The 26898-nt window shown below is 35.3% G+C and overlaps 1 protein-coding gene and 1 pseudogene across 1 annotated transcript; one reads left to right on the top strand and one right to left on the bottom strand.

The window, feature by feature from the left end:
• Nucleotides 1–22988, bottom strand: part of LOC131845586 (zinc finger protein 808-like) — a 31658-nt pseudogene extending 8670 nt beyond the window's left edge.
• Nucleotides 22989–23342: 354 nt separating this feature from the next.
• Nucleotides 23343–25957, top strand: LOC131845588 (uncharacterized). The gene is made up of 4 exons (XM_059194667.1): nt 23343–23550; nt 23728–23847; nt 25011–25260; nt 25765–25957. The coding sequence occupies exons 1-4, from the start codon at nt 23431–23433 to the stop codon at nt 25947–25949; spliced, it is 675 nt and encodes a 224-aa protein (XP_059050650.1). The 5' UTR covers nt 23343–23430; the 3' UTR covers nt 25950–25957.
• The last annotated feature ends 941 nt before the right edge of the window (nt 25958–26898 follow it).

Here is a 26898-nt window from a genome sequence, read left to right as displayed (position 1 = left end):
AATTAATGACAATGTTAAAATTATTATAACTGTCTATGTAGATGATTTCTTAATATTCTCAAATTGTGTAAAAGAAACAAAACAACTGATAATTGTGTTGAGTTCTGAGTTTAAATTAAAGGATTTGGGTACTGTTAAAAGATACTTAGGTATGCGCATAAATGTGGATGAAAAATGTAATACAATAACAATTCACCAACAGGAATACATAGATGAACTGTTGAAAAGATTTAATATGTCAGATTGTAGGGCTGTGGCCACACCTATCGAATGTAAACTGGATCTTGATAAGTCTGAAACATGTACAAAGAATATTCCGTATCAAAATTTAATTGGAAGTCTTATGTATTTAGCTATACTAACTAGGCCTGATATAGCTTATTCATTGAGTTATTTTAGCCAGTTTAATACATGTTACAATGAAAATCACTTCAATTATGCTAAAAGTTTAAAATTTAGTAAAAATAATACAGAGGACTTGAAGGGCTTCGTTGATGCAGATTGGGCAAGTAATACTATAGACAGAAAGTTTTATACTGGCTTCTGTTTTATCATGAATGGTTCTGTGATTTCATGGCAGAGCAGAAAACAAAAGACTGTCTCTTTATCGAGTACTGAGGCTGAGTATGTTGCTCTATCAGAAGCATCCAGAGAAGCTACTTATTTAAGAAATTTATTGTTTGAAATTAGTGGTAAACAATTAACTATTAAACTATATTGTGACAATCAAAGTGCATTAAAATTGGCAACAAGTCATCAGTCACATAATAGGTCAAAATATATAGATGTTAGATATCACTGTGTTAGAGATGCAACCAAGAATAAAAGTATAGAAATTGAATACATTCCAACTCAAGAAATGCCTGCTGACTTGTTGACCAAGGGTTTGTTACCAACTAAACATTATAAATTTATGAAGATGTTAGGGGTTCCATCTTAGGAGTAGACTTTTATATTGTTTTGCTTGTTTATTTATTAAGTGTTGGTTAGTTAAGCATTAGTAAGTTAAAATAAGCTATATTCAGATTTGTTTTGTTAAGTGGGGGTGTTAGATTTAAGTTTCTAATGTAACAAAACGCAATGTAAGCGCATAAGTAAATGATGTAACAAAACGTAATATGCCATCTTTGTATGATTGGATGTAATTAAAAAAAAAACTACTCTTTGTCTGAAAGTCAACGTGTTTAAATAGAAGATTGCTATTATCATAATAGACAGTGTAGTGCCTAGTGTTTTCCTACACATGAATGCAAATATTTGTATCCTGCAAGAATCGAACCTATTGACCACCGAGACCGGCATTCTGCTTCTATCAATCGAACATTATACAGTAGTGAGGTACGAAGAAATGTTGGTTGTGAACTCAATTGTAAATTTTATTTACGATGACGGCGCTGTGTGAATTGTCAAAGAGTTTTATTATTAATAATAATACAAATAGGCATAACTTACTTAAGATCTTCAACTGAGATATGTTTGAGACTAGTACGTAGATGTGTGCGGTATATGTACGCAGTTTTGAATTGTACATCACACTCTGCGCAGTATGCACCTTCCATTTTCTGGAATAATAAAAATACGACGGTTATCCTAGATGGAGTACTGATTGATTACTCCATTGTCAAGTGTACAAATTGTTGTGAACTCAATACCTGATGTCGTATACGTAGGAAAGAAAAAGAAACATTGTGGCATCTCTAGCACACACTGCTGGCGTCATACGGGCATTTAGCTGTGAATGGCGAGTGAGAACAGCAGTGTGTCTGAGAGCCGGTAATTAGGAGGACAAACAGTATATCTGACTGGTATGGATTCTTACAAAAAGGACAATGGTATCATCATGCCCAATGGGGACATTATAAAAACCCAAAGGAAAAGGACAAATTATACGTGACGTGAATCTGAATTTCTTTAAAGAACACTTAAAAATCTCTTGTATGTGCCTGAAATAAAATTCAACCTCACGACGAGCAGATATTTTGTCACAAAGGGAATTGTGTTGTTTTTGGATTAAAGAGCTGTAAGTTTTAAAAGGATGGAAATATTATTAGCGAGGTTGAAATCAGGGTTGTCATATGTATCGTATGTCATAGATATTACAAACTTTCAGATAAAAACAGAGGTGAAGAAAGTGATAGTTAATTTGACTTTTAAAGAATAGCATGCTAGACCGAAGCATCAAAATTTAATTTATATTAATGAATTCTTAAGTAATAATGACATAAAATAATTATATAATAGTAACATACCAACGAACAGTTCGGAACAGTTGTTCCACAAGGATCTAATCTTGGTCCATTTTTTATTTCTATTTTGTTACATTAATTATCTCTTGTTTGTCATGCAGGATAAATGCGGTTCAGTCTACGTATTCAAGTAAATCGAAAAAGGTAAGTCGAAGGTAAATCGAAAAAGGAAAAAGGACACTGGTGTCCCGTCAGCGTTTACTCTTAGTGCACGCGGGACGTACCATCACACATAATACTCCTATAGGAACTATAGATCTCGTACTTACCTGTTCGCAGTGCGCCGTCCGTCTATGTAACCGAATGCCTGACTCGCTTCTATATTTTTTGTTGCAAATGTTACATTCGAATGTAACCGATGTGTGGATACTGCAATGAATTTGTTTTGAATTAATATAATTCGTTTACTGCTATTACCCAAACAATAGAGAAGTTAGACAGAGAGAAAGTCAAAGAGAAGCGACCTAGTCAAAATTTTTACTATCCACAACTTCAACACCTAAGTTCAAATCTCATTAACACAAAAAAAACCACATGCCAATGGAAGAACCGATAACGAGCCATATTAGTCCGAGAGGACATCTCTTTATAAAATAATATAAAGTAAATTCTATAAATCTAGAATTGCGTTAGGTAATTAATAATAAAATGACCGGTATACGATCGTCGTATTTTAGTGATCAATTTCAAGCGACCGGCAATACGATCGAGCAATTATAATTTCAATTACTTAGTTTTATATTATAGATTGAGGGTATTGTTTTATTTTAGGTCTTATTATTTGATATATTATTTTTGTGTGTCTTTATATATTTAAAAAGGAATGTGAACAGGAGCGTATACAACTTATCCATATGGTACCAATTAAAACAAACCAACCACAATTCAACGTTGATCCAAATAGACTATATAGATTTATAGCGACCTGAGACGACCTCACCATTATGTATGATGTTATGTAAGATGTCTGTTCACGTTGGGTAGAGATATTTCCACTAAAGAGCGCCACGAGCATGGATTATGCCAAAATCTTGATAGATGAGGTATTTTTAAGGTTTGGGGTCCCTCGCAGGATGGTCAGCGACAATGGCGTTCAGTTTGTTAGCGGGTCATGCAGCAGGTTTGCCATGTCTTCAGGATTGAACAGTCGTTGACTCCGTATTATCACCCCGAAGCAAACCCAGTCGAGCGTAAGAACCGCAACTTGCCATTCTCGTAGGTCAAGATCACGCTTCGTGGGATTTGCACTTGATCACTGTGAGATTTGTTATGAATTCAGCTGTGACTCACAGCACTGACTACTCGTCAGACATGCTGATGTTTGGGCGAGAGATGCGCGCCCCTGCCGATGTTGTCGACAGCCTCTCCTAACGCACAACGTTAGTTACCACAAGTACGCACTGCTTTATTTAATTTATTTAATAGTTAAGTTCAACCAAGAACGTAGCCTACGGCCGAAAACCAATTGAATTAATTGAATTTCGGTACTCGAATAAATATTTTGATTGATTTGATTTGGCGACAAAATATGGCGGCAGAAAGATACAAATTTTATGCTGCACCAACAAATAGACGAGACGCCGGTATAATGGGCGGCGAGATTAAGAGGTCTCGCTGCAAGCTGTGATTTTAAAAACATCGAAGAGTACTTGCTGGACAAATTTGTAATGGGGGCTACCGGGCCATGAACGTGATAAAATGTTTGCTCAACAAATTCAGGATATGACCTTGATGTGGCAGAGAGCATACGCTGTGCACGTATAGGCGCGGTGATGCTCCAGGTGGACGGGGACAGTTACAGGAGACAGTTTTCAAGTGGAACTAGCGGGCTCCGTCTGCTGGGCCGGTCCGGGTCCGAAGTGTAAAAAATGTAATCGTAAAGGTCATTTAAAAAGAATGTGCCCAAATAAAACAGTGAAGTATGTGGTACAAGGTAGGGATGATGACGAGGGTAATTAAGATGATGGTAAGCCTTTATTTAATATACGTTGCTTCAACGGCATGTCTATGTCAGAAACCGTCATATTAGGAGACACTAAAGGAATGTGAAGTGGACAGGAAAAAAAGTTGAGCTTCTGAAAATCGATCATATTCGGCCCATTTATACTTCTTATATCATTATATTAAATGTTCAGTAAAATAATTATAAGAACCGGCTTCCATCGCGGAACTACAAATATAATAAAAAAAAATATATATTTTTAAAGTTCTTCTCGGCTATGATATAGTTCATGGGAGATTCAAATAATCTTCATCGCGTCGTTTCACAGCGTTGCAATTGCAGGTTAAGAAAGCCAATATTCTTGTTTAATGTATAGGTAATATAGTATGTCCTAGGAATACCTGGAATAGGTAAGACTGACGTACCCCACAGATATGACTTTTTACAAATTATTAAGATTACTGATAATAATAACAACTCACAGCATGTGTTTCTTCATATCCGTATTGGGTCCTAATTGCTTCTTACAGATAGGGCACGTCTTGCGAGTCTTGTGGTTATTCCGTCGATGTAACTGATATAGTTTCTTCGTTCTGTTGACAATATACACGATTGTTTGACTACCTTAGTTTTTTCCTTGTATGAATAATAATAATAAGAAGCCATGCAAAATAGAGCCTTTTTTGGGTAGTAGACAACTGTTAGAAATACTCAAATATATTTCTTTTATAGTGTTAAAAACCCTTACACCAACGAAGCCGTCTTTCATATTCAGAAAAAATATGAAATGGCGCAAAAGTCTGTCCTAACGGTATACGCTGGCGGGGCTCTAGTGGAGGATCATAGAATGAGCATGAAGCTGACTCGACGACGTGTTTTCGCCAGGGATTGGAGATGGACCCACTGATGTAGATCACGAATTTACTAAATGCTGAGAAAAACTTTTAATTTCACGGTCGCGAGTTCGAGATGGAAAGTATTAGAGTAACAATAGAACAGAGGTATGTACTGACTGGAACCGGCTCTGGCACACGTTTCCGTCTATAACCGCATTTTATAAGTAGCTAACCATAAATCTGGTTAACGAGTTTTTTACAAGTACTGACTGGAACCGGCGCTGGCACACTTGGCAGGCGTGTCCGTGCTGGCTGTGGTCGTCGCGATGGTGCCGCACCACCAGCTCCTCGCTGTGGAACTCCAGCTCGCACACGACACACCGGTAGCTCCTGTTAGATACAAACTAACTTAGTTGGATCACTACAAAAAATAACATTAATTTAGTCCCCAAATATGGACCATAATACTTCTTCAGTTAAGTTAGTTTTACTGTAAATATATACTACAAATTGTTGAAGCTAGGTACGCTTTATAATTACAAAGTTAGTTTTAAGTAACCCCTCCTAGGAGGCTGTTAACCCAGTTTCCCGGGGGTTGATGCCAGGCCAAAGGGATTCGCCCTGAGGCTCTTAGGTACAGATGACCAGTGTCAATCAGTTGGACGACATAATAGCCCTGTTTGGCAAAACAAATAATATTACCTATATTCTAGAAAAAAGTAACATGGTAGCTCTGCGTAGAACGCAATATAAACTATGCTTAGTTGGGTGGTCTGCTTTGGAAAGAAATTTTGATACAATGATTTGATTTTTTTTATACTATTTTGTAGCGGCTCAATAGTATCGTTATCTATAGCTAAGTGTAAATAAGCGCTAGCCCAGACACCCGAGTGCTTATGTTTAGAATCCGGTTTCTCGGCGCTCCTATGGACTTTATTCATAATTGACAATACTTTTATTTCATTTTGTAATTTATGTACTATTTGAGGAATAACTGTTTGTACAATTATGTGTTTAACTTTAATACCTAATAGCGTTAATGGCGGCAAAGTGAGTCAACTGAATCTGTTCTAAAATTAAGTTATTTATAACTGTTTGTGCTGGGCTATCCCTTAGGTAGTGAAAATCCAATTACTGTAAACTGGGGAGTGTTTAGTCAAGCGTTAGAATACAAGCTTCTGCATAGATTAAAGCGGAATCAAGATTGAATTTGATGAAACTAACTTATCCGATGACCCTGGTAAAAAAAATAAGTAATAACGAAGCGAGGCGCAAAATACCCCGAACTTATAAGTAATACCTCCAAAAGCTCAAGTTCTGTCATGTTTTGTGGTAGTGCTAAGGGAGAATTATTACCGCCGTATGTTGTATATAAATCCAAGCAACTATGGAGTACATGGACGGAACAAGGCCCAAAAGATGCCAGATATAACAATAGCCCATCAGGGTGGTTTGACATGAATATATTTAACGATTGGTTTTTTAAACAAATTTTGCCAATCTTGAAGAAATAAGAGGGTCCGAAAGTTATAATCGGAGATAATTTGTCATCTCACATTTTTGTAGACGTCCTAAATGCTTGTGACAAAAATAATATTAGATTAGTTTGTTTGCCACCTAACGCAGTCCTTGGGTGTGGCTTTTTTCCACCCAATGAAGGTAGCATGGCGAAAAATCCTGACCGAGTGGAAGGCAATTGTACAAGGTAGTCGAGAGCAAGTACTCCAAAAAAGCAGTTTCCCAGTTCTATTAAACCGACTCACCGATATTTTGGAGCCGACGCGGGAGGTAAACCTCATTTCAGGTTTTCGAAAATGCGGAATTTATCCACTTGATGCTAATCCATTATTAGAGAGATTGCCTACGACTGTTGACAAGACTGCTTTGCAATATTCTTTTCTACGGAGTCTTGAAGCTAAGAGGTTAGAATGGACGACAAATGGAAGTACAAAAGGACGTCGCAGGAAATTAAACATCACTCCTGGAAAAAGTGTAACTGAAGAATTAAGCACACTTTTGGATGATAAAGAAAATGAAGAGTTGGCTCAGCCGTAAACTTCAAAATAACCATGTCGCCGTAGAGCCAGTGGCGAAAACTCTTACAGTCTCTCTCTAACTCTTACGTCAGTTCATGATTCTTCCGATCTTAGTTCTCTTGGAGATTTAGAAAATCTTGTAACTAACACTGATACAGCAGCCGAAACTTTCAATAAAAATTGCAATTTCAAACCAATTTTATAGAAATTTAAAATTTAATTATAGAAAATATTTAGAAATTTAATTATAGAAAAACTTTAAATCCATAGCACTGACAACATTATCTGATTACATTAATAATGAGTGCGTAGCGACTTCTATGTTGATTATCGCATGCCTCTTACTTGTTATACTGTAATTATTTATTTAAAAAAAACATCTATTAAAAAGAGCAACACACAAGTTTCTTGCTCATTCTTCTTGTGATGAATCTGCATTCTGAATGATCAAAATATGACTATTCAAAAGTGCTTGTAATGAGTTTATTTGAATAAAGATTATTTCTATTTATTTCTATTTCAATTGTGAAGGCGATTTATATATATTGCCCATATGTAGATTTCACATATGAGGGGGAAATGTTTCCTGGTAAAATTACTAAAATCCTGGACGTGGCCTAAACCCATTGATGAAATTCAATACGATTGGCAGGATATATTGGGATGTATTGATGTCCCAAAAAAAATTTGTACCCGCCGTGAAATATATTCCGTTCCTGAACTGACCGCTTGGGATTTTTAGTTAAGAATATATTATTTCAAGTTTAAGAATGTTCCGTTTTCATAAATATTTTTAGATGTAAGTTTTAATTTTTGAGAAAATTTTCTTGTTATCACATTAGTTATTTTCGACTGATATTTGTCCAGCTTTTGTAACCAAAGTTTTTAGCTAAGATAGCAGGGCCTATTATAGTATAAGAATATAAAAAAAACCAATGAAACAAAGTGATGTCATTAAATTTAAGAATATAATATAGTTTCTTTCGAAAACACGGTTTATTTTAATTTATACCCATTTTTCGACCATTGATACTATCAAAAAAGGTAAAGCGTAATATCGCTGGCGCATAGTTTGAAAAGGGAAAGTATAACTGCTCAAAAAGCTTCTACAATAGAGATTGTTTGTGAAATATACCCAGGAGCAAAGTTACCCAGTAGGGGAGCGCGGGGCTTGTTGTAACAGGGGTAAGTAAGGTAGGTGCGGGCAATAAGGCCTGTCGGGTAAAAAGGCCTAAATAACTAAAATACAATTTAAAATTACCGCCATTACTCGAGGTCACAGTCGTAGGTAGCTTAAAATGTAAGATGGCGCCCCGAACGTGTCACGACTCGCTAGCTCGCTCCCTGTCACCAGTGCGGCATCATTCATAGTGGCCAACGGAAGTTCCGTTTAAAATAAAATTGCAGGAAATTCAAACGTAAGTATTTTTTGTAATACTACATTTTTCTACATAATGTTATTGTTTAATTGTTAATTAGTTCATGCTTGAGTAGCCTTGGTGTTATAATAGTATAATGTAAACTGAATAGTTTTATTTTTAACATTTCTTTGCAAAATTTGCCGGCGGTTATTAAGGCCTACAAAATTCGTGTATAGGCCTTATTATACTCCATCATGAAGTGACTGTTTTTCAGTTTATTTTACGCATTTAGAAATGTTATTTTAACTCTTTTCTTATTGGTTTATTGTTTTTAGGGCATTATAACAACAATGCCTCCGAAACGAGCGTTGTGGTCTGAGGAAAACCTGGAAGCGGCGGTACGAGGAGTACAGTGTGGACGGCTAAGCACTTACAAAGCTGCCGAAAGGTACAAAGTGCCCAGAAGAACTATCAGGAACCACCTTCAGACCGGCAGTTAAAAAAAAGTCTTGGGTCGGAAACCTTTACTTAACGATGAACAAGAGGCTGATCTTGTGAGTAGAATTTGGAGGTTTGCTGAAATAGGTGTACCTATGACACCAAGGATTCTCCGACGGTTAGTCTTCAAATTTTGCAAGCATCCCTTCAATCAACAAGATAAAGTTGCTGGTAAAGATTGGTTAAAGAAATTTATGGAGAGACATCCGGAGATCTCACGTAGAAAGGCTCAGTTTATGAACCCAGCCAGGGCTCAAAAGCTGAATAAATTTATCGTAGACGATCACTTTAAGAGACTGAATGAAGTTTATGATAAATTGGATCTCAAAACTCATCCTGAAAAGATCTATAACATGGATGAGAAAGGTTGCCGCCTGACGATTCACCATCAGCAGACTGTATTGGCAAAAAAGGGTCCATTTACAATCATCAGAACACGCTGAAAGCGTCACAATCGCCGGTTGTGTCAATACACTTGGTAGTGCCCTACCACCCATGGTAATTTTTAAAGGCAAACGTTTGAAACCTGAATTTGAATAGTGAAGGAGTCATTACCACTTGCCTTGAACCCTGCAAATATTATCAGCGGATTTAAAGCTTCTGGTATTTGGCCTTTGAATGCAGATATTTTTCAAGATAGGGACTTTGCGCCCTCTTATGTTACTGATCGTCCAGATCCTACTGAACAATCAGAAAATCTTCTAAATGAAAATGAAAATTTATCGTTGGATCTTGAAAATCCAGAACTATTAGATTCTGCTCCTGAATTGGACATCAACACAACAGAAATTATACGCCACATCGAAACTGAGAACGAACCAACTCCAAGTTGCTCTGGTCTAAATAAATTTTCCCCGAAGATTAGACCATTACCAAAGGCGCCACCACGAAAAAGAAGTACAAATTGTAGACGCAAAAGGAAGTCTGTTATTTTGACAGATACGCCTGAAAAAGAAGCTTTAAGAATGGAATATGAGGAAAAGATAAAGAAAAAGCAAAAAAAAGATGATAAGGGTAAGGGAAAGCAAAAGGGGAAAGGAAAAGGTAAAAAATCAGCAAAAAATAAAGATGAAATAAAAAGAGTTAAAAAAAGGATTCTAAGTTCAGATTCAGAATCTGAGGATTGGCATTGTCTTATTTGCGAGGAAGCATATAGTCATTCAAAAGATAATTGGGTTGAATGTATTGTATGTATTGTATGTAAGATGTGGGCACATGTAGGATGTGTCACAGGAAATACTATTTCTTTTGTTTGTATCAACTGTAATTCAGACGAAGACTAAATTCTTTAATAAAGAGACTCATTGCAAGGCTGATTATTCTAAGATGTAAGGTAGAACTAAGAGATAATTACGAGACTTAATCTGGATGTTTATAATTTAATTTACTGTGATTTTTAAGTGCCATATTGATATAAGTACCTACCTAGAGGAGTACACAAGTACGAAATAATATAAATAGTTAAAAACTTAAATCTTTAGTTTGTTGATTATATAAAATGTATGCTTCAGTTAATTGTTATTCAAGATGTGAAATAATTAAATGATTAAAGGTATCATATTTTTATTTCTTATTGTTGTTACTATTTGCCCTATTAGATGTTACAACAAACCCCAACCAGGGAGTAAATTGTAACAATTCCCTTTTTTGAATAAAAAATTATTTGTGAAAGAGTTACCTATAGATTTGATTTTTTTTCGATTTGGTTTAATAGAAGAATAATTAGAGTATCCGTCAAAGTTTAGTTAGTGGTAATTTAATCAATACAACTCAAGATATATCATTATTTTTAAAAATTGTTACAACAAGCCCCTCGCTCCTCTACCATGGGTAACTTTGCTCCTTATTCTTAGTACTATATATATTATAAAATCCTTCATTAGGCTGATTTAACTATAAAAATATGTTAGATAGCATATTATTCTTTATATTAATACATCTCAGTATATTTCATATTAAAAAGTGTAAATAATATTCATACTTCCCTTTTTTGGAGCAAATATTGGAGCAAAGTAGGATCATTTTATGGTATATTGATTATGGTTGCGTCTATGATTGTAAGAGACTTCTGTACTTACTACTGTGTGAACATTTTGTTAACAGAAATAAATATTACTGAATACCAATAATAAAGAACACTGCATAATAATGACTTGAATAAATTAATCAATTTAGTAATGAAGTAAAAGCTTTTTTCCACAGAAAGTGAGATGAAAATGTTGCAGGTCCTAGTCAATACAGCTACTACGGAAAAAATAAATACAAATGGTCTAAAAATCCATCAGCACCTTCACGTACTCGTCAACTTAATATTGTAAGGTAAAGACCCGGTTTGATTGGCCCATCTAAAAGTGATATTATTACCAAAGTGCGTATGAATGGCTTATTAATAACGATATTACACTTTAATTACAAATTATAAACAACTATACAAAGGAAAGATTACCGAGAATTCGAAAAAGACTAACAGAGTTGAAACATTTTATAGGTCTTTTGCTGTTAATAGGAGTGTTCAAATCAGGACATGAATACGTAGAATCTTTGTGGGCTACAGTCGAAATAGGTCGTGACATTTTTAAAGCTAGCTAAGTTATTATTTGAAAAGATTTTCATTTATTTTATCAAATCTTCGGCTTAATGATATTTCAAAAAGAGAGGATCGAAAAGCTGTTATAGAAATTGGCAACAAACATTTTAGTTCATTTTTGTACTGCTTGATGTCGCTCTCTTCTCTGTGTCTGCCATTTCAAGTAAAAGGCATCATTCATACAATTGTTTTTTTATCTAATCCAATCCAACATAAAATCATAGGAAACCTACCACATCATCAATGGGATATTGGCCCAGCCATTGCATATTAAAATACAAGTGTTAATTATAAATATAAACTCTAGTGTTCGTTAGATAGAAGCGAACAAGTGGCAGTGAGGTTAAACATAATAACCCGGTGGCCGGTAAAAGCAAAATTTATAAGTGGCAACAGTATACCAGCAGGGTATATTCTCGAAGGTCCCGAAGGTTGGACAATATTAGGTTGAAAGTGATTCTGTAGGCATTAGATCTATTTGATGTAGTTACTGGCACCACATTACGACCACAGAATAAGTAGCAGGAGTAAAGTGGAGTAGCAAAGACGCAAAAGCTCAGAGTATTATTGTAATGCGAATATCGAGGAAAGTGATACCTCAAGTTGCTGTATGCAGTACTGCCAAGGATATCTGGTACAAATTCATGTGATATATGAATAAAAGAGAGAGCTGTAGATACATATATTACAATAACAGTTTTTCAAAACAAAGTGGTAGAAGAATCATACCATCTTGGTTAAAGAATTATGACACTAATTACTAATGATACTGAAATGAATAAGTCGGTGGTCAACCGTACAAGTCGTACCAAATGGAAATAGGTCATTTCGACAAAATGGGTTTTTAAAATAAAATAAAGTTCATGGCAGAATAAATTAAGCGACGTACAAAGTCTATTTGAAGAAGGCCTTTGTCTCTGTATAGCCCATGTAAGATTGAAGACCAGATGTGTCATTTGGGTCATATAGTCGACGTAATTGCCAATATATTTATTAAGTTCGAGTTGTGTTCAATGCGTTAAGATATCCTCAGGTTGTATCAGGCTTAGCTTGAACGACTCAATGGAATATGGACCAAATTTACAATAGGATATTCAAGCGCTCATTATAAAATGGAGCCAGTATAAATACATTGTCGCGGATGAAATTGGGAAAAAATGGTTCGTCAAATCATGATTTGATCACGATTGCTGTTCGGTGGAAGGCATGATGTCTCTTTATAGAATTTTCGAAGTGACAAAAACGGACTCATCTAAATACTTTTTTCTGAGTAGCGTGAGCCGAGATAACGCTTGTTTGGTATTCGTACATAAGTTATAAAATATCTCTACAAATAAATTTAGTAGTGTAAATTGGAATTATTTTGTGATAATAATGATGAATGTGCAAAGTGTTAAATTTGTGATGGAAAGTATTCTCGCAAAGGTGAAGGCTCAACTTCCTTAAAAAATCAATTATAAAGAAAACATCCTCCAGAATATGGAATTATTATTTAAAGACGACTGGTAAGAAGAGTATCATTGAAATATCACGGCTGGGAACATCTTTACAAACGGTAAAAACATAACTTTTTTTAAAGAATACATGAAAAAAGCTATGGGATAATATAAACCACAAATCAATAAAAATAGACTATTTGACTGCTGAAATGTTAGCATTATCATATCTACCATTACAACACTAAGAAGAATTAGAGTTCCGCCGATTGATGGACCATATTGTTACAAATTATGTTTTAAAAGGAAGAAAGTATTTTACGGACTTTAGTGAGCTTTACGATACACTGTCGAGTCATAAGAAACATGTTACAAGATTTTGAGAAAGTATCTGTCACATCAGATATCTGGTCTACTCTTCATCAGGAGATTCATTGTTATCCTTAAAATAAAAATTAAACATTGTATCGGGTGAAAACTGTGATTGTTGCAACCTATGCTGTAAATACCAGGGATGTTACTGAGCTTCGACTCCGGTTCCGTTAAGTCGGAACTTCCGATTATTATTACACCTTCGATTCCGACACTTTTAAATCGGAGGTCGAAGCATAACATAGCGTGCACTCAATCGTCAATTATTTTTTCACTTGTTGTTGTTAATTTGTTACGCACACGACACGTTCATAGGTTACCTATAGATATTTGTTTTGATTTTTACGGCTTATTATCAATAAAAGTGATCTGTTTTTGTGTTGGACAATGAAACCAAAATCAAGTTGTATTTGGAACTACTTCATTGAAGTTAATTCAGATTCCGCAAAGTGTAAACTGTGTATGAAGACGTATTCAAGAAAGGGAGGTACGACAACGTCGTTAAAAGGCCATTTGAAGTCTGTTCATGCCACTGAATATGAAGAATTAATAAAATTAGAAATCATAAGTTGGTGGTCACTCTATTCTCTCAAATTTAAATATGAATGTGTATTATTGTTAACATGTACATTTATTTGAAAAGAATACGACCGGAAAATATCGTCAATTCTTCTCATCTAGAAATCATTCTGAACTGACGATAGTTTAGACATATCATTAGAGCCTGTAAAAGATCTACATGAATAAAGATATTTTGAATTAGAATTTGTATTACAGCAAAAACACAGTAGTATTTAAAGTTTACCAACTAGAAGACTGCAATAAGATCCTCTTGAAAGTAGCCAATTTTAAACAGGCTTAAAAATAGCCATTTTAAGTAATCTTTTCCAGATGGGTGGAAGTAATTGCGAAATTGATGAAAATGAGAGCATAATTAATCATTTTAAATTATTTTTAAGCCTTGTGTACGTAACACTGAATAGATTGCTGAAACCGCAGCTGATCCAATAACTTCTACACAATCGGCGTTTAATGATTATAATATAGATGAAAACATATTAGAAGAATGTAGTAGCCAAATATAAAATTGCTCTTATGTATTAAGCAATGCTTGTAAATTAATTTTCACCACCACAGACCATTCAATATTGCAAACTTTTAATGCATTTAAAGAATATAATGACTTTAAACAAGCATGAAATTGTAGAAATAAAAACTTGTAGTTTTGTAAATCTGTGCAAAGGTAGTGAATGATTATTTAAAAATAAATGCACATAAGAATGACTTAACGAAGAATATAATAGTAGTAATAAAAGAACAAATAAATTTTCATTTTATAAATGACTGCATGAAACACAAAGAAAACAATTTAAATTATATTATCAAAAGTGTAATCCTAATAATAATCAAGAGAGATATTGTATAGTAAAATATAGATCATTTTCGGTAGAAAAGTCGATAAATGCACTTAAGAAAAAATAAATATTTTACAACATTTATAAATATTTATTTAAAAATTAAATAATAGATACATTTGTAGTAATACTTAACTGAAGGTGAAGGTGCAGCATGGATGCAATTGTAACTAGAAAATGGTCATTGCTAACTTGCAAGTGGACACTGGTTCATGCAAACCATTCATAAAAGTGATTTCAACAAATACTTTACAAAGAGTGAATTATAATTTACACCTAGCATCGGGGGAATCATAAAGTTTTAGGATCAGTAAATATTGTGGTTAGTAATGAAAACAAAGAACTTCATTTGACTGTAATAGTATCATTATCTTTGCATTTTTTAAAGATGACTTCATTTACTCCACGAGCTCAAAACTAGACGAACTGCTAACTGTTGTGTATAGCTAGTAAAGAATGTAGTGGGTAAGCTACAGTCTAATTATAGATACGTTGCGACGAGGATTAAAGTAGTTAGTCAAAATGTCCGTGGGAAAGATTTGGTTTTGATTTGGGAGAATTTGAGGTGAAGAGCGGGAACTGGTCGGCATATTGTGAAAGGATGGAAATGTATTTTTTGGCAAATAATATTAGTGACGGGCTTAAATCAGCCGCTCTCATATCGATGATGGGTGAGGAGGTGTACGAGTGGCTGTCTGCATTGGCAAGCCCCAGAAAACCCTCGAAGTTAACTTATGCTGAAACGGTTGAGTTACTACGAGCTCATCTTCAACCCAAAGCGTCGTTACTAGTGGAACGTTACAAGTTTCGTCAGCGGCGGCAATGGAGAGTTGATCAATAGCAGACTACGTGGCCGATTTAAAAAAGCTAACTAGATATTGTGAGTTTAATACTGCGTTAAAGGAGAACCCTTTAAACCTTAAGTTAAGTTTTAAGATACTACACAGAAGAGATTATCGCGGAAGAAAACTTAAGTTATAATAAAGTTGTTAAGTTAGCGTCTACTCTGGAGGCCGCGGAACGCGAAGCAGAGGCCGTGGACAGAAATCTGACACCAGTATGGCATCATTAGAGGTCCACAAACTACACATAAAATCAAGACAGTGGTGGTAGAGGTCATCAATCAGGAAGCTATAAATATAATTATGTCAAATATACTCTCTACAGCAAATTTAATTTTTGGCGTGTTATTTATTTTAATACAAAAGACATTCTTAAAGAAGATTTCAATTACTTTATGTGCTTAAAAGCAGACAAACTGCTAACATTGCAGAGAACGAACTGCGAATCATGTTTTTTTATATAAAATTTTTGGCTTTTATATTTTTGTTAAGTCTATGCTTTGTGTCAAAATATTTTCAAAGTTTAACTATTCAAAAATATGTGTACAAGAGGATTTTTCAAAATTCAAATTATTTTCGGAGATATAGGCATTTTTCTGACCCGGCATCCAAACTGGTTCGGCATAATAACATCACAAACTAGTTTACGTTTGGATGAACTAGCAGAGCTGGCGGATAAAATTTGTGAGGTCACACACACAACAGCATCACAGGTGGCAAGTACATCTACTGCGGGGATAGACGAATTGATGAAAAAGATGGAAGAGTTCATTACTACGCGTATCCAGAAGGAGCTGTCGAATCAAATATCGCAGTTAAGTATCCGAAACCAACGAAGCAGGTCACCCTACCCTCGCGGTAATTTTCATAAATCTTATAGACGTAACTCAAGGAGCCGCTCACAATCTCGAAGCAAACACACAGGTATGTGTTGGTACCATCATACATTCGGTGATAAAGCAAATAAATGTACAAATCCATGTAATTATAAAGCGGAAAACCAATCCAGCGGTCAGTAAATGCGGCGTACGACTGCTTAACATCTTCAAGCCGCCTTTTCGTGACAGACAAAGCCTCTAAAATTAGATTTCTAATAGATACCGGTTCAGACTTATGCGTGGTACCACGACATTTCCTGCGTGAACCACGGAAATTATTGGCTTAGATTTTATGTCATTTTATAACCTAATCGTTGATTGCAGAAACAGGCGATTACTAGATGGCATTACTTCACTAACATGTCCAGGTCAAAGCTTGTGAACAAGGAAGCATCAAATCCATAGCCGGCAGCAGTGAGTACCACGCCCTCTTAGCAAGGTACCCTTCTCTAACAAAGCCATCTGAAATACAAAAAGAGGTAAAACATTCAACTATACATTTTATAAAAACCACGCCACCTGTTGTCTGTAGGCCTCGCCGTTTAGCGCCTGACCGTCTGAAAATTGCAAAAGGACAATTTGAGGAAATGCTGCGAGATGGTACAGCACGTAGGTCTGATTCGCCTTGGGCATCAGCGTTACATTTAGCGCCAAAGAAGGATAGCTGGAGGCCATGCGGTGATTATCGGAGCCTAAATGCACGCACCATACTAGATAGGTACCCAATACGACACAGAAGATTATGCACACAGGTTGGCTGGCTGTCAGGTCTTCTCAAAACTTGATCTCGTGAAAGCTTACAACCAAATCCCGATAAATAAAGCGGATATTGCTAAAACAGCCATTACAACACCCTTTGGATTGTTCGAATTCCCATATATGTCATTTGGACTTAGAAATGCGGCACAAACATTCCAAAGATTTATGGATGAGGTACTGCGCGGCTTAGATTTTTATTATTCATACATTGATGACATTTTAGTGTATTCCGAAAACCACGCTGATCACCGTTTACACCTAGAACAACTTTTTGAAAGGCTGAATCAACATGGTATACTCATCAATGAATGGAAATAAATGCGTTTTTGGTCAAGATGAAGTAACATTTCTTGGCTATTCAATTTCGGGCGAAATTACAGCTATTAAAGAATACCTACCCACCGCCAAAAATAGAGAAAGGTTTACGTCGTTTTCTTGGTATGTTGAATTTTTACAGGAGGTTCATACCAAATGCCGCTGAATCACAAGCCCCCCTACACAACATGTTAGCTAGTCCTAAAGTCAAGGGCACAAAGATCCCGACCTGGACACCAGAACAGCATGAAGCGTTTAACAAGTGCAAATCTCAGTTATCTGCAGCTACCTTACTTGCGCATCCTGTAAGTAATGCACCACTTACCTTAGTAACTGACGCCTCGAGTACAGCACTAGGATCTGACCTACAACAGCTGGTTCATGGTCAATGGCAACCACTAGCATTTTTCTCTATAAAAATGACAAAACCACAAACATCTTACAGAGCATATGATCGAGAACTACTCGCTATTTATGAAAGCGTGAAACATTTCAAACATATGATTGAGGGACGTCACTTTGTAATTTTTACTGATCACAAGCCAATAACATTCGCCTTTCAACAGAAGGATATAAAATGTTCTCCACGGCAATTTAACTATCTTGATCTCATTTCACAATATACGACAGACATTCGACTCATATCAGGAAAAGACAACCTGACTGCCGATACATTATCAAGAATAGAAGTCATCTCACCTTCGCCTAACTACGAAATTTTAGCTCAACACCAAAACAGAGACGTCGAAATAAAAAAATTCTTAGAGGAGACACTTCATTACAATTAAAACAGATACCAGGTATAGGTACCAATACCAGGTACCTTAAATTATACTGTGATATTTCTTTAGACAAACCTCGTCCGTTCGTTGTAGAAAATTTACGCAAAGCTATTTTTGACAGTATACACGGATTGAGTCACCCGGGTACTAAAGCAACCACAAAGATGGTTACGGAAAGATTTCTTTAGTCCTCCGTACGTAGGGTGTCGAACCTGGGCTGATTATACCAGCCATGCCAGATATCCAAAATTCAACGTCACACTTCAGCACCGCTAGGAAATTTTAAATTGACGGATTCCAGATTCTCTCAAATACACATCGATCTTATAGGACCATTACCACCTTCCCATGAATACAGATATTGTCTAACTGCAATTGACAGGTTTACGCGATGTCCAGAGATGATACCTTTACGAGACATCACATCCAGATTCGGCTGTCCTCAAACTGTAACTACAGATCAAGGCCGTCAATTTAATTCGCAACTTTTCAAGGAGTTAACACAGCTGTGCGGGCCATTTGAAGCATACTACAGCTTATAACCCCGCTGCCAATGGAATGATTGAGAGACTACATAGAACTCTAAAAGGAGCCATTATGGCACACCAAGAAAAACGATGGACAGACGCTCTCCCCAGTATCCTCTTAGAAATTAGAGCAGCCTGGAAAGCCGACCTTAAATGTTCAGCCGCAGAATTAGTCTATGGTGAACCTATTAAATTACCCGGTGAGTTCTTTCAACAAGCGTCTCAAAATACCGTACATCACTCTGATTTCATAACACAACTTAAACAGCATATGGCAGAGTTAAAACCTGTCCCTGCTTCAAAATACTGTCACAAATCAGTATTTATACACAAAGATCTTCGAGACGCAACACACATTTTCTTACGCAAAGACGCATTAAGAGGAGCACTGGAAGCGCCGTATACTGGTCCACTAAAGGTTTTGAAGCGAAATGCAAAAACTGTAACTATAGAATCACCCTGAGGACCAGTTATAGTTTCAATAGATAGAGTTAAGCCGGCATATGTAATAAAAGAAGAGAACGGGGTTGTAGAGAACGCCCAGAATAAGGCACAAACAACACCTTGCCTCGCTAACAATTCCTCAAACACTCTCCAAGGCCAACTCTCTCCACCTCCTCCAACTCAAAGAATTTCCCGCCATGGCCGAAAAATCCATTTCCCAGATTTCTTTATTGCAGGGCTTTCAGTCTCCGAGGAGGGTGGTGTGGAGTACCGAGTAGCGCGCGGTCAAACGTGACGTCACCGCTAGCCGCCGGTTGCGGGGGCAGCGTATCTGAGGGAGCCTCACCGACGCGCAGTAGTCGTCCACACGTCTCTTGCGCCGCTACTGTGATTAATCGTTTCGCGTGACCTACATTACACATATATAGCGATCCAAACATTGTTATAAAATCTATCTTTCCGTTCTGTTATATATACATGTGTGTTAACCTTGTTTCTTCAGTGATCTATGTACTTTATCTAATTTCTAATATACATCTTAAAACTATCAGACTTATTTTACCGTTAACCACAAGTCCTTCCGCGAGTTTGGATTGCCATATGCATTCGCCCCCTATAGTGCGGTGGAACTCTAAAGGCCAACTACGGGCAACAATATAAGAGTTGCGCGAAAAAAAAATCACTCTTACCTATAATGCATCAAACGATGGTTCTCCAATTCCGCTTGAAGGAGAAATCTTTGGTTATATGAATTGCATGGAATTCACCGGCGAACTGAAACAATCAATACATAGCGTTATACTGAATTTGGCAGAAAAAGGTTTCTATGTTGATTGTCGCATGCCTAATCGAACAAAAGAAAATTGTGTGTTGCACAATTTTCTTGCTCATTCTTCTTGTGATGAGTCTGTATTCCGATTGAGCGGTAGAATAAAAAAAATGTGACTATTCAAGTGCTTATATTAAATTTATTTGAATAAGGGTGTTCTATAGATAACTTCACAACTATTATACCAGTTTCGAAACCTGCTTAAGGACTTATGGAGCAGATGAAGGCGATCTCCTGCCTGAGGTATACGATTTTAGTCTGTGAACACCGCTAGAGGTTCGAACCTTGGTAATAGTGAAAAAGGTAGACGCACAACGACCCAAATGAGAAGCTAATTGTGGAGAATAGAGTCCACATTGCATTACATTTTGCCTTCAGAATGATTGACGAAATTACCTGTAATTTTAAAATTCAATACCTTTTCATGTTTTTTCATATGATGATTGAGGCATTTCTTATTTGAATATATTTCAACACAATCTTCACACTTTAACGTGCATTTACAAAATCTGCTGCTCTTTCTTCTACTCTCTCTGTCATTTATCATTTCTTCTTCATTTAAATATCTTACTGTATATATATTTTTATCTTCATTTTCATCAGAAATTGGGCTATTGTTTCCTGTGAAGTATGTCTAAATTAGGTAATAAATCTGGGCACATAAATAGTGAATTGAAGGAACAGGATTGTTAGCAATGTACCATGTCAGATTGAGCTCCATATGGTTCACCCTGTAAACCATTGTGATAAATTCATGGTGAATTTACCATCACGGGCTTTACTTTCAGAACTTTAGGTCAGTTACCTAACCTCAAGTTCAGCTTATCATCCTTCACTGGTACAGAGTCAGTGTAAACCATTGGGTGAACCATTCTATTATCATCCATATAAAAAGAATAGTGAAGCAGTCAATTTTTGTCTAAATTAGGCACTGCCTAACTCTCACTAAAATTCGTTTCAGAGGGAGAATATTCTAAAGCAGTGGCTCCCAATTAGTTTTTGCTGCATACCACTTCAAAAAAGATCTCAAACCCTGAGTACCCCTAGCAATCATAATAATATTATAAATGTGAAAGTTTGAGAGTGTGTGTGTTTGTTTTACTGATGTACTCCTATCCTAGTTTTGTATACCATGTAATGTAGGAATAACATATTACATCTGTGATAACAACTCCTGCGTTTTCATTTCGTGAACTCACTACACTACACCTGAACACGCTATATTATGCACAATTTGTATCACACTTCCACATAACTTATAACAGCAAAAGTATCAATACCTGTCTTAAATTCATTGTAACCATAATGATCTTCGACTGTGCCATCCTCTAACTTAATATCTCCATCATGAAGGTTTTCACTTTTAATATCATTTAACTCTATTTCTTCACCATAACTCTCATTTTTTATATCTAAAACCTTAATTTCTCTATCATCTTGAGTATCAATGTCTAGTTCCATTCTAAGAGTTACTTCTTCTATTGAAGGTTTTATTTCTTGTTCAGTATGCCCATAGGATTGTGTTGAGCTATCTAGAGTTGGAATGTTAGTTACTTCAGTTTCTGGTGTCATTATATTGATATTATCAGTTTTGTTTTGCTGTAGCCGAGAAAGACTTTGTATAGATGTCTTACACTGAAATAAGAAAGTGATATATCATTCTATGTATAAAGGATGGAACACACACGAGAGAAACACAACTTACTAGCGTATCCACATTACAAGATGCGATGGGTGTAGTGATTACTTGCTCTTTGGTTATAGAATAGAATAGTATAAAGGATGGAACAGTAAAACCAAAGTACTTGATTTTGCACTATTAAAAGGGGCACTAATTTGCAATGCAGCAGTTGTCTGAGCCCTACTTCAACATTTAACAATAGTAGAGATGGATAATTTTGTATTAATAAAATGATACCAACCCTCAAAATTATTTATTAAAAATTAGAAAGTAGCCTTGTATATTTATATCTATACATACATATTAGGAAGACCAGAATGTAGTTTCTGCATGTGTCAGTGTGTGTTTGCGAAATAAAAAAAAAAAAAATATTGATTATCCATAAGTAACAACTTCACTATAACCTCACAATGTCTTTGCACACCTCTAAACACAACAATGAGCTGATAAATGACAATCAAGCATTGATATGCACAAAACTACATTACTTTCCGGTCACCCTGACACATATAAACAACAAAATGAACTATGAAATATAATAAAAATACTAACCATACTTGTCTTAAGTAGGTCTCTGATGATTGCCTGAGCTTTCAATACTTTATTTCTAAATGAGACAATACTCCTTACATTTGCATTGCATTCCCAGCATACATTATGGGTGTCTGAAAACTGCAAACAGAGATATTAACAGAGAAAAGAAAGAGGTAGTTCTGAAGATGGGAAGATGGCCACAGGGTTTGGGAACATCTTAACACAGAAAACAGTGGCAAATAATACAAGCTCTGCTTAGCTTGGGACTAAATGGCGCTGTGTGAAGTGTTCCGGGTTATTATTATTACATGCACTGAGTATTAGGTTATATTTTTAAGAGGCGATAATGGAATGGTACAATGGAGAGGCACCAGTAAACATGCTCTACTGGTGCCTCGCCAGTTAGTAGTAAGGACAAAGTTCCGTAAATAACTTAGTTTAACCACAATAATTTCCATGGTTAAGTTGCCGGCAATATGATCACACGTTCCAATTGTTGATAACCAGTTTAATAACCAAAATTTAACGGTCGTAAATTTCTTGTACGTACCTTCACTTTTATAATATCTGTAATAATTGTTGTGTCGATAGCGGGGTGAAGTTTGCGCTCCGTACTGAGGCATATAGTACATATTATATCTGCTACAAAATGAGTTAATTTCCTCCATAATTTTAGTGTACAATAAGAATTTATTCTCATAACAAGGGGATTTCCCTTGCTTGAAAGGTAGAGATATTTAGATTTGTATAGTATCAACTTTAATAACTCTTTCAGCTATATAACTAGATAGATAGATAAAAATTTTATTCACGTTAAAGGCACATACACACTAAATTATTATTAATTTATTAGTGAGAAACGACGAATGTATATGTAAATGATAATAAAAAAATATATAATTATTCAGAATGCCACAGATTAATTTAGAGATCCAACTTACATCCACATTACAAGATGCGATGGGCGTAGTGATTACTTGCTCTTTGGTTATGAGTTATGACAATGTAAACGGACTATTATTTTTATCTTTAACATTATTTTTATTTTGTTATTATTTTCATTTTCATGTTTGTTATTGTTTTGCAAAGTTTTGCATTGCTACTACAATTATGATGGAAATTAACTCATTTTGTAATAAATATAATATATGCGTTATATGCTTGAGTACAGATCGTAAGCTTCGTCCTGCTGTGGACACAAAAATTATAACAAATATTTCAAAAATAAAGGTATTTGCTATTTTCTTTAAATTATATTTTTTATAGTAGTAGCAGCAGATAACAAAATACAGGGGCGGATCTACCCAAGGGCTTTTCAAATGATACAAAGGGATTCAAGTCAAATAAATAACTCTGGACAATCCAGGGTTATTTATTTACTATTGTTGTTAATTTCTCTGTTTACAGTTTTCAGACACCTGTAATGTGTGCTGGGAGTGCAATGCTAATGTGAGAAGTATTGTATCATTTAGAAATAAAGTACTGAAGGCTCAGTCAATCATCAAAAGTCTGTTTAAAACTAGAATGGTTAGTACATTATCAATAAAATCAAATCAAAATATCTTTACTCATCATTATCATCAGCCCACTGCAGTCCACTACTGGTTATAGGCCCAAGGCATACCACTGGGCACGATCTTCAGCCCTTCTCATCCAGTACCACCCGCAACCCGGCATATATTTACTATGCATTTTTTCTCAGGTAGGTCTATTACAGACTCTTAATATATGTCAAATTTACGATCTGAGAAGAACTGATAAGAATTTCAGTTCTAATTTTTTTCAAATGACCTTGTACTTTTTTAAATTTTTTTAAATTTCATTTAGGGAGAATTTATCATCATCTTTAAGGGTCATACATACTCCATAAGATTATTACCGAAGTTCAATCTCAAAGGTTATGAGTACAAATTGTCAGTGTCAATATATATTCATATGATATGATCTCATAACAGTAGAGGTCCTAAGACAAGTGTCAAGGAAAGCAATAGTTCTGCTGACAATATTATTTAATGCTCTGCTTCGCCTAAAGTATTTCCCAATGCTCTGGAAGGTCTCTATAGTAAACATGATAGCCAAGCCAGATTAAACTACCTACTGATATAACATCATACAGGCCAATTAGTCTACTACCGCTGCTATCCAAACTATTTGAAAAGATAATCTATAAGCGGATTACACCAACTTTAGAAGAACAGTAGATCATACCAGAACACCAGTTTAGATTCCGACATGCAAATATTGCGATTCAACATGCAATTACTGAACAGATTAATTGATGAACAGTTTCTACATGTTGGAAGTGGTCTGCTTTGTTCACTATAAATGATTTATTTTCATACTCAACATATTTAGTATTAAGAATACATGCTATTTGGTAAATTGTATTCTTGACAAGTTTAACTTCAACATGTAAAGTTGTACAATATTTAATCAAAAGAGCAACAGACTTCTCTTACTGAAAACTTCTGCACCAGAGTGTCTGTCAGAGAATACTTTGAGCGATAAGGCCATCTTTTGTTACCATACTTTTATATTAAGTTCTCTTTATTGCAAATATATTTATTAAAATAAAAACAAACAAATATTATAATTTGTTTGTTTTATGCACAGTAAAGTTTATTATTATTATCAGGGATAATGGTTTATCAGCAGTTTCAATTAAAATAGATTAAAAAATCAAATTTCAGGGTGAGACTCTTATACCGAGTCTGTCACAGCTGCAGCAAAGAAACATTGAAAATGTTGGAATAAAGCCACTAGATGCTGCGGTTCCAGATTTCATTTCTACCTTTCATCAGTCAAATCTAACATTACCTGGTATTGAAGAAAGAACAGAGTCGTGTATAGCAGAAGAGGTGTCGTCTCATGGAGTGGAGATCAATGGAATTGATATTCCTGATGATGATGAAATATATGTTGTATATGTAGATAATGAAGGTATGGGTAAACTATAGCTGTAAGGTTTACAAAGGTAGATTGTATAATATATAATATGTACAACAATATCCTTGGACAATTCACAAATACCACTATCCAGTCCCAAGCTTAGCAAAGCTTCTGTTATGGCTATTAGACAACTGATATAAATACTTGGATTTGTTTTGTAAAAACATGATGTCCTTCAAGGTACGAACTTTAGCCCTTCTCTCCCAGTAGTTACCCGCACATGACTTTCATGGTTGTCCCCAACTTAAGTAAAGGTGTCCCTCAAGGCACGATCTTCAGCCCTTCTCTCCCAGTTGTTACTGGCAACCTATGCTATATATGTCGTCACTCCACTTAACTGCAGGCGGACCACACAGCATTTACTTATTTAGGGTCAACAAACTTCTCTGCAAGTCTTCAGCTAAATTGTTGTACAACAGATGACCAAACCACTCCAAATTTAGCTTGTAAATTACTTTACGTTCTGTGTTTTAAAAATACATAAATATTTTACAGGTGAAAATAAAAATTCCAATGAAAATGAACATCGGAATATATACAGAGTAAGAATTATGGGTGAAGAAGAAATGATAAATGACAGAGAGAGTAGAAGAAAGAGCAGCAGATTTATTAAATGCACATTAAAGTGTGGGAATTGTGTTGAAATATATTCAATAAGAAGTGCCTCAATCACCATATGAAGAAACATGAAAAGGTATACTAAGTATGTAATTTTCTTTACTAACTTTATTCACCAATAGAAGAGAATGTTAGAAAAATTGAAAAAAAATTTCTTTATATTGTGAACAGAAAAACAGAAGAATAACAGAGACAGAAGAAAATAAAGAGAATTATCTTAATAACTGTCACTATATACTGAATAAATGAAATCTTGGATAACACTTAGTTTTACACAGCACATAACATTTTAACAACCAGCATTACAATAATAATAATATTTCAAGACAATTCACACAACGCCATCTAGTCCCAAGCTAAGCAGTGTTATGAGTACTAGACAACTAATAAATATACTTTTTTTTTGTAAATACATACTTAATATATATAGAAAATACGCAGACCGATGCAAACAGTCATACTCATGAATAGAAATGTTTGTACCGTGCGAGGAATCGAATCCGTAACCATCGGACGTAAAGTGGTGTGCTACAATGTTAGACCATAGAGGTCCAAGAAATTGACACCATTGAAAGCATCATGAGAGAGAATAATAATTAATAGCGACTGTTACCATTTACCATTAAGTGAGTAGTGATTTTGTTTGCCACTCCAATTTTTTTTTTTCAGACTGCCGGTATATTTGTTTGCCCCATCTGTACCCAAAGGTTTCTCGTTCAATCTGAATTAGAGGAACATTATACAACACATTATAGGTAAGAGAAAATTATAAATATAAAAATACTAGCTTTTACCCGCGGCTTCGCTTGTATTGAATCCATTAAATAATTTCATTACTGACTGCTAGATGGCGCTGAAGTAGCAAAATGTTGATATTTTATTTTTTTCTTTCTATAAAAAGACACTTTTTTTTAATAATAAGTATCTTATGTTTATTCTAATGCCTCCAAGAACGTGAGTACAAAATTTCATGATGATCGGTTCAGTAGCTTTTGCGTGAAAGCGTAACAA

The sequence above is a fragment of the Achroia grisella genome, unplaced genomic scaffold (genome assembly GCF_030625045.1).
Source record: "Achroia grisella isolate CSIRO2021 unplaced genomic scaffold, CSIRO_AGI_Agris_v1 utg4740, whole genome shotgun sequence".
Classification (NCBI taxonomy): domain Eukaryota; kingdom Metazoa; phylum Arthropoda; class Insecta; order Lepidoptera; family Pyralidae; genus Achroia; species Achroia grisella.
This window is presented reverse-complemented; position numbering and strand designations above follow the sequence as displayed.

Coding starts and splice junctions, on each gene's coding strand:
- LOC131845588 (XM_059194667.1), top strand. CDS start 23,431: ATGATGGAAATTAACTCATTTTGTAATAAATATAATATATGCGTTATA. Junction 23,551..23,727: donor CAAATATTTCAAAAATAAAG/GTATTTGCTATT, acceptor CTCTGTTTACAG/TTTTCAGACACCTGTAATGT. Junction 23,848..25,010: donor GTCTGTTTAAAACTAGAATG/GTTAGTACATTA, acceptor ATCAAATTTCAG/GGTGAGACTCTTATACCGAG.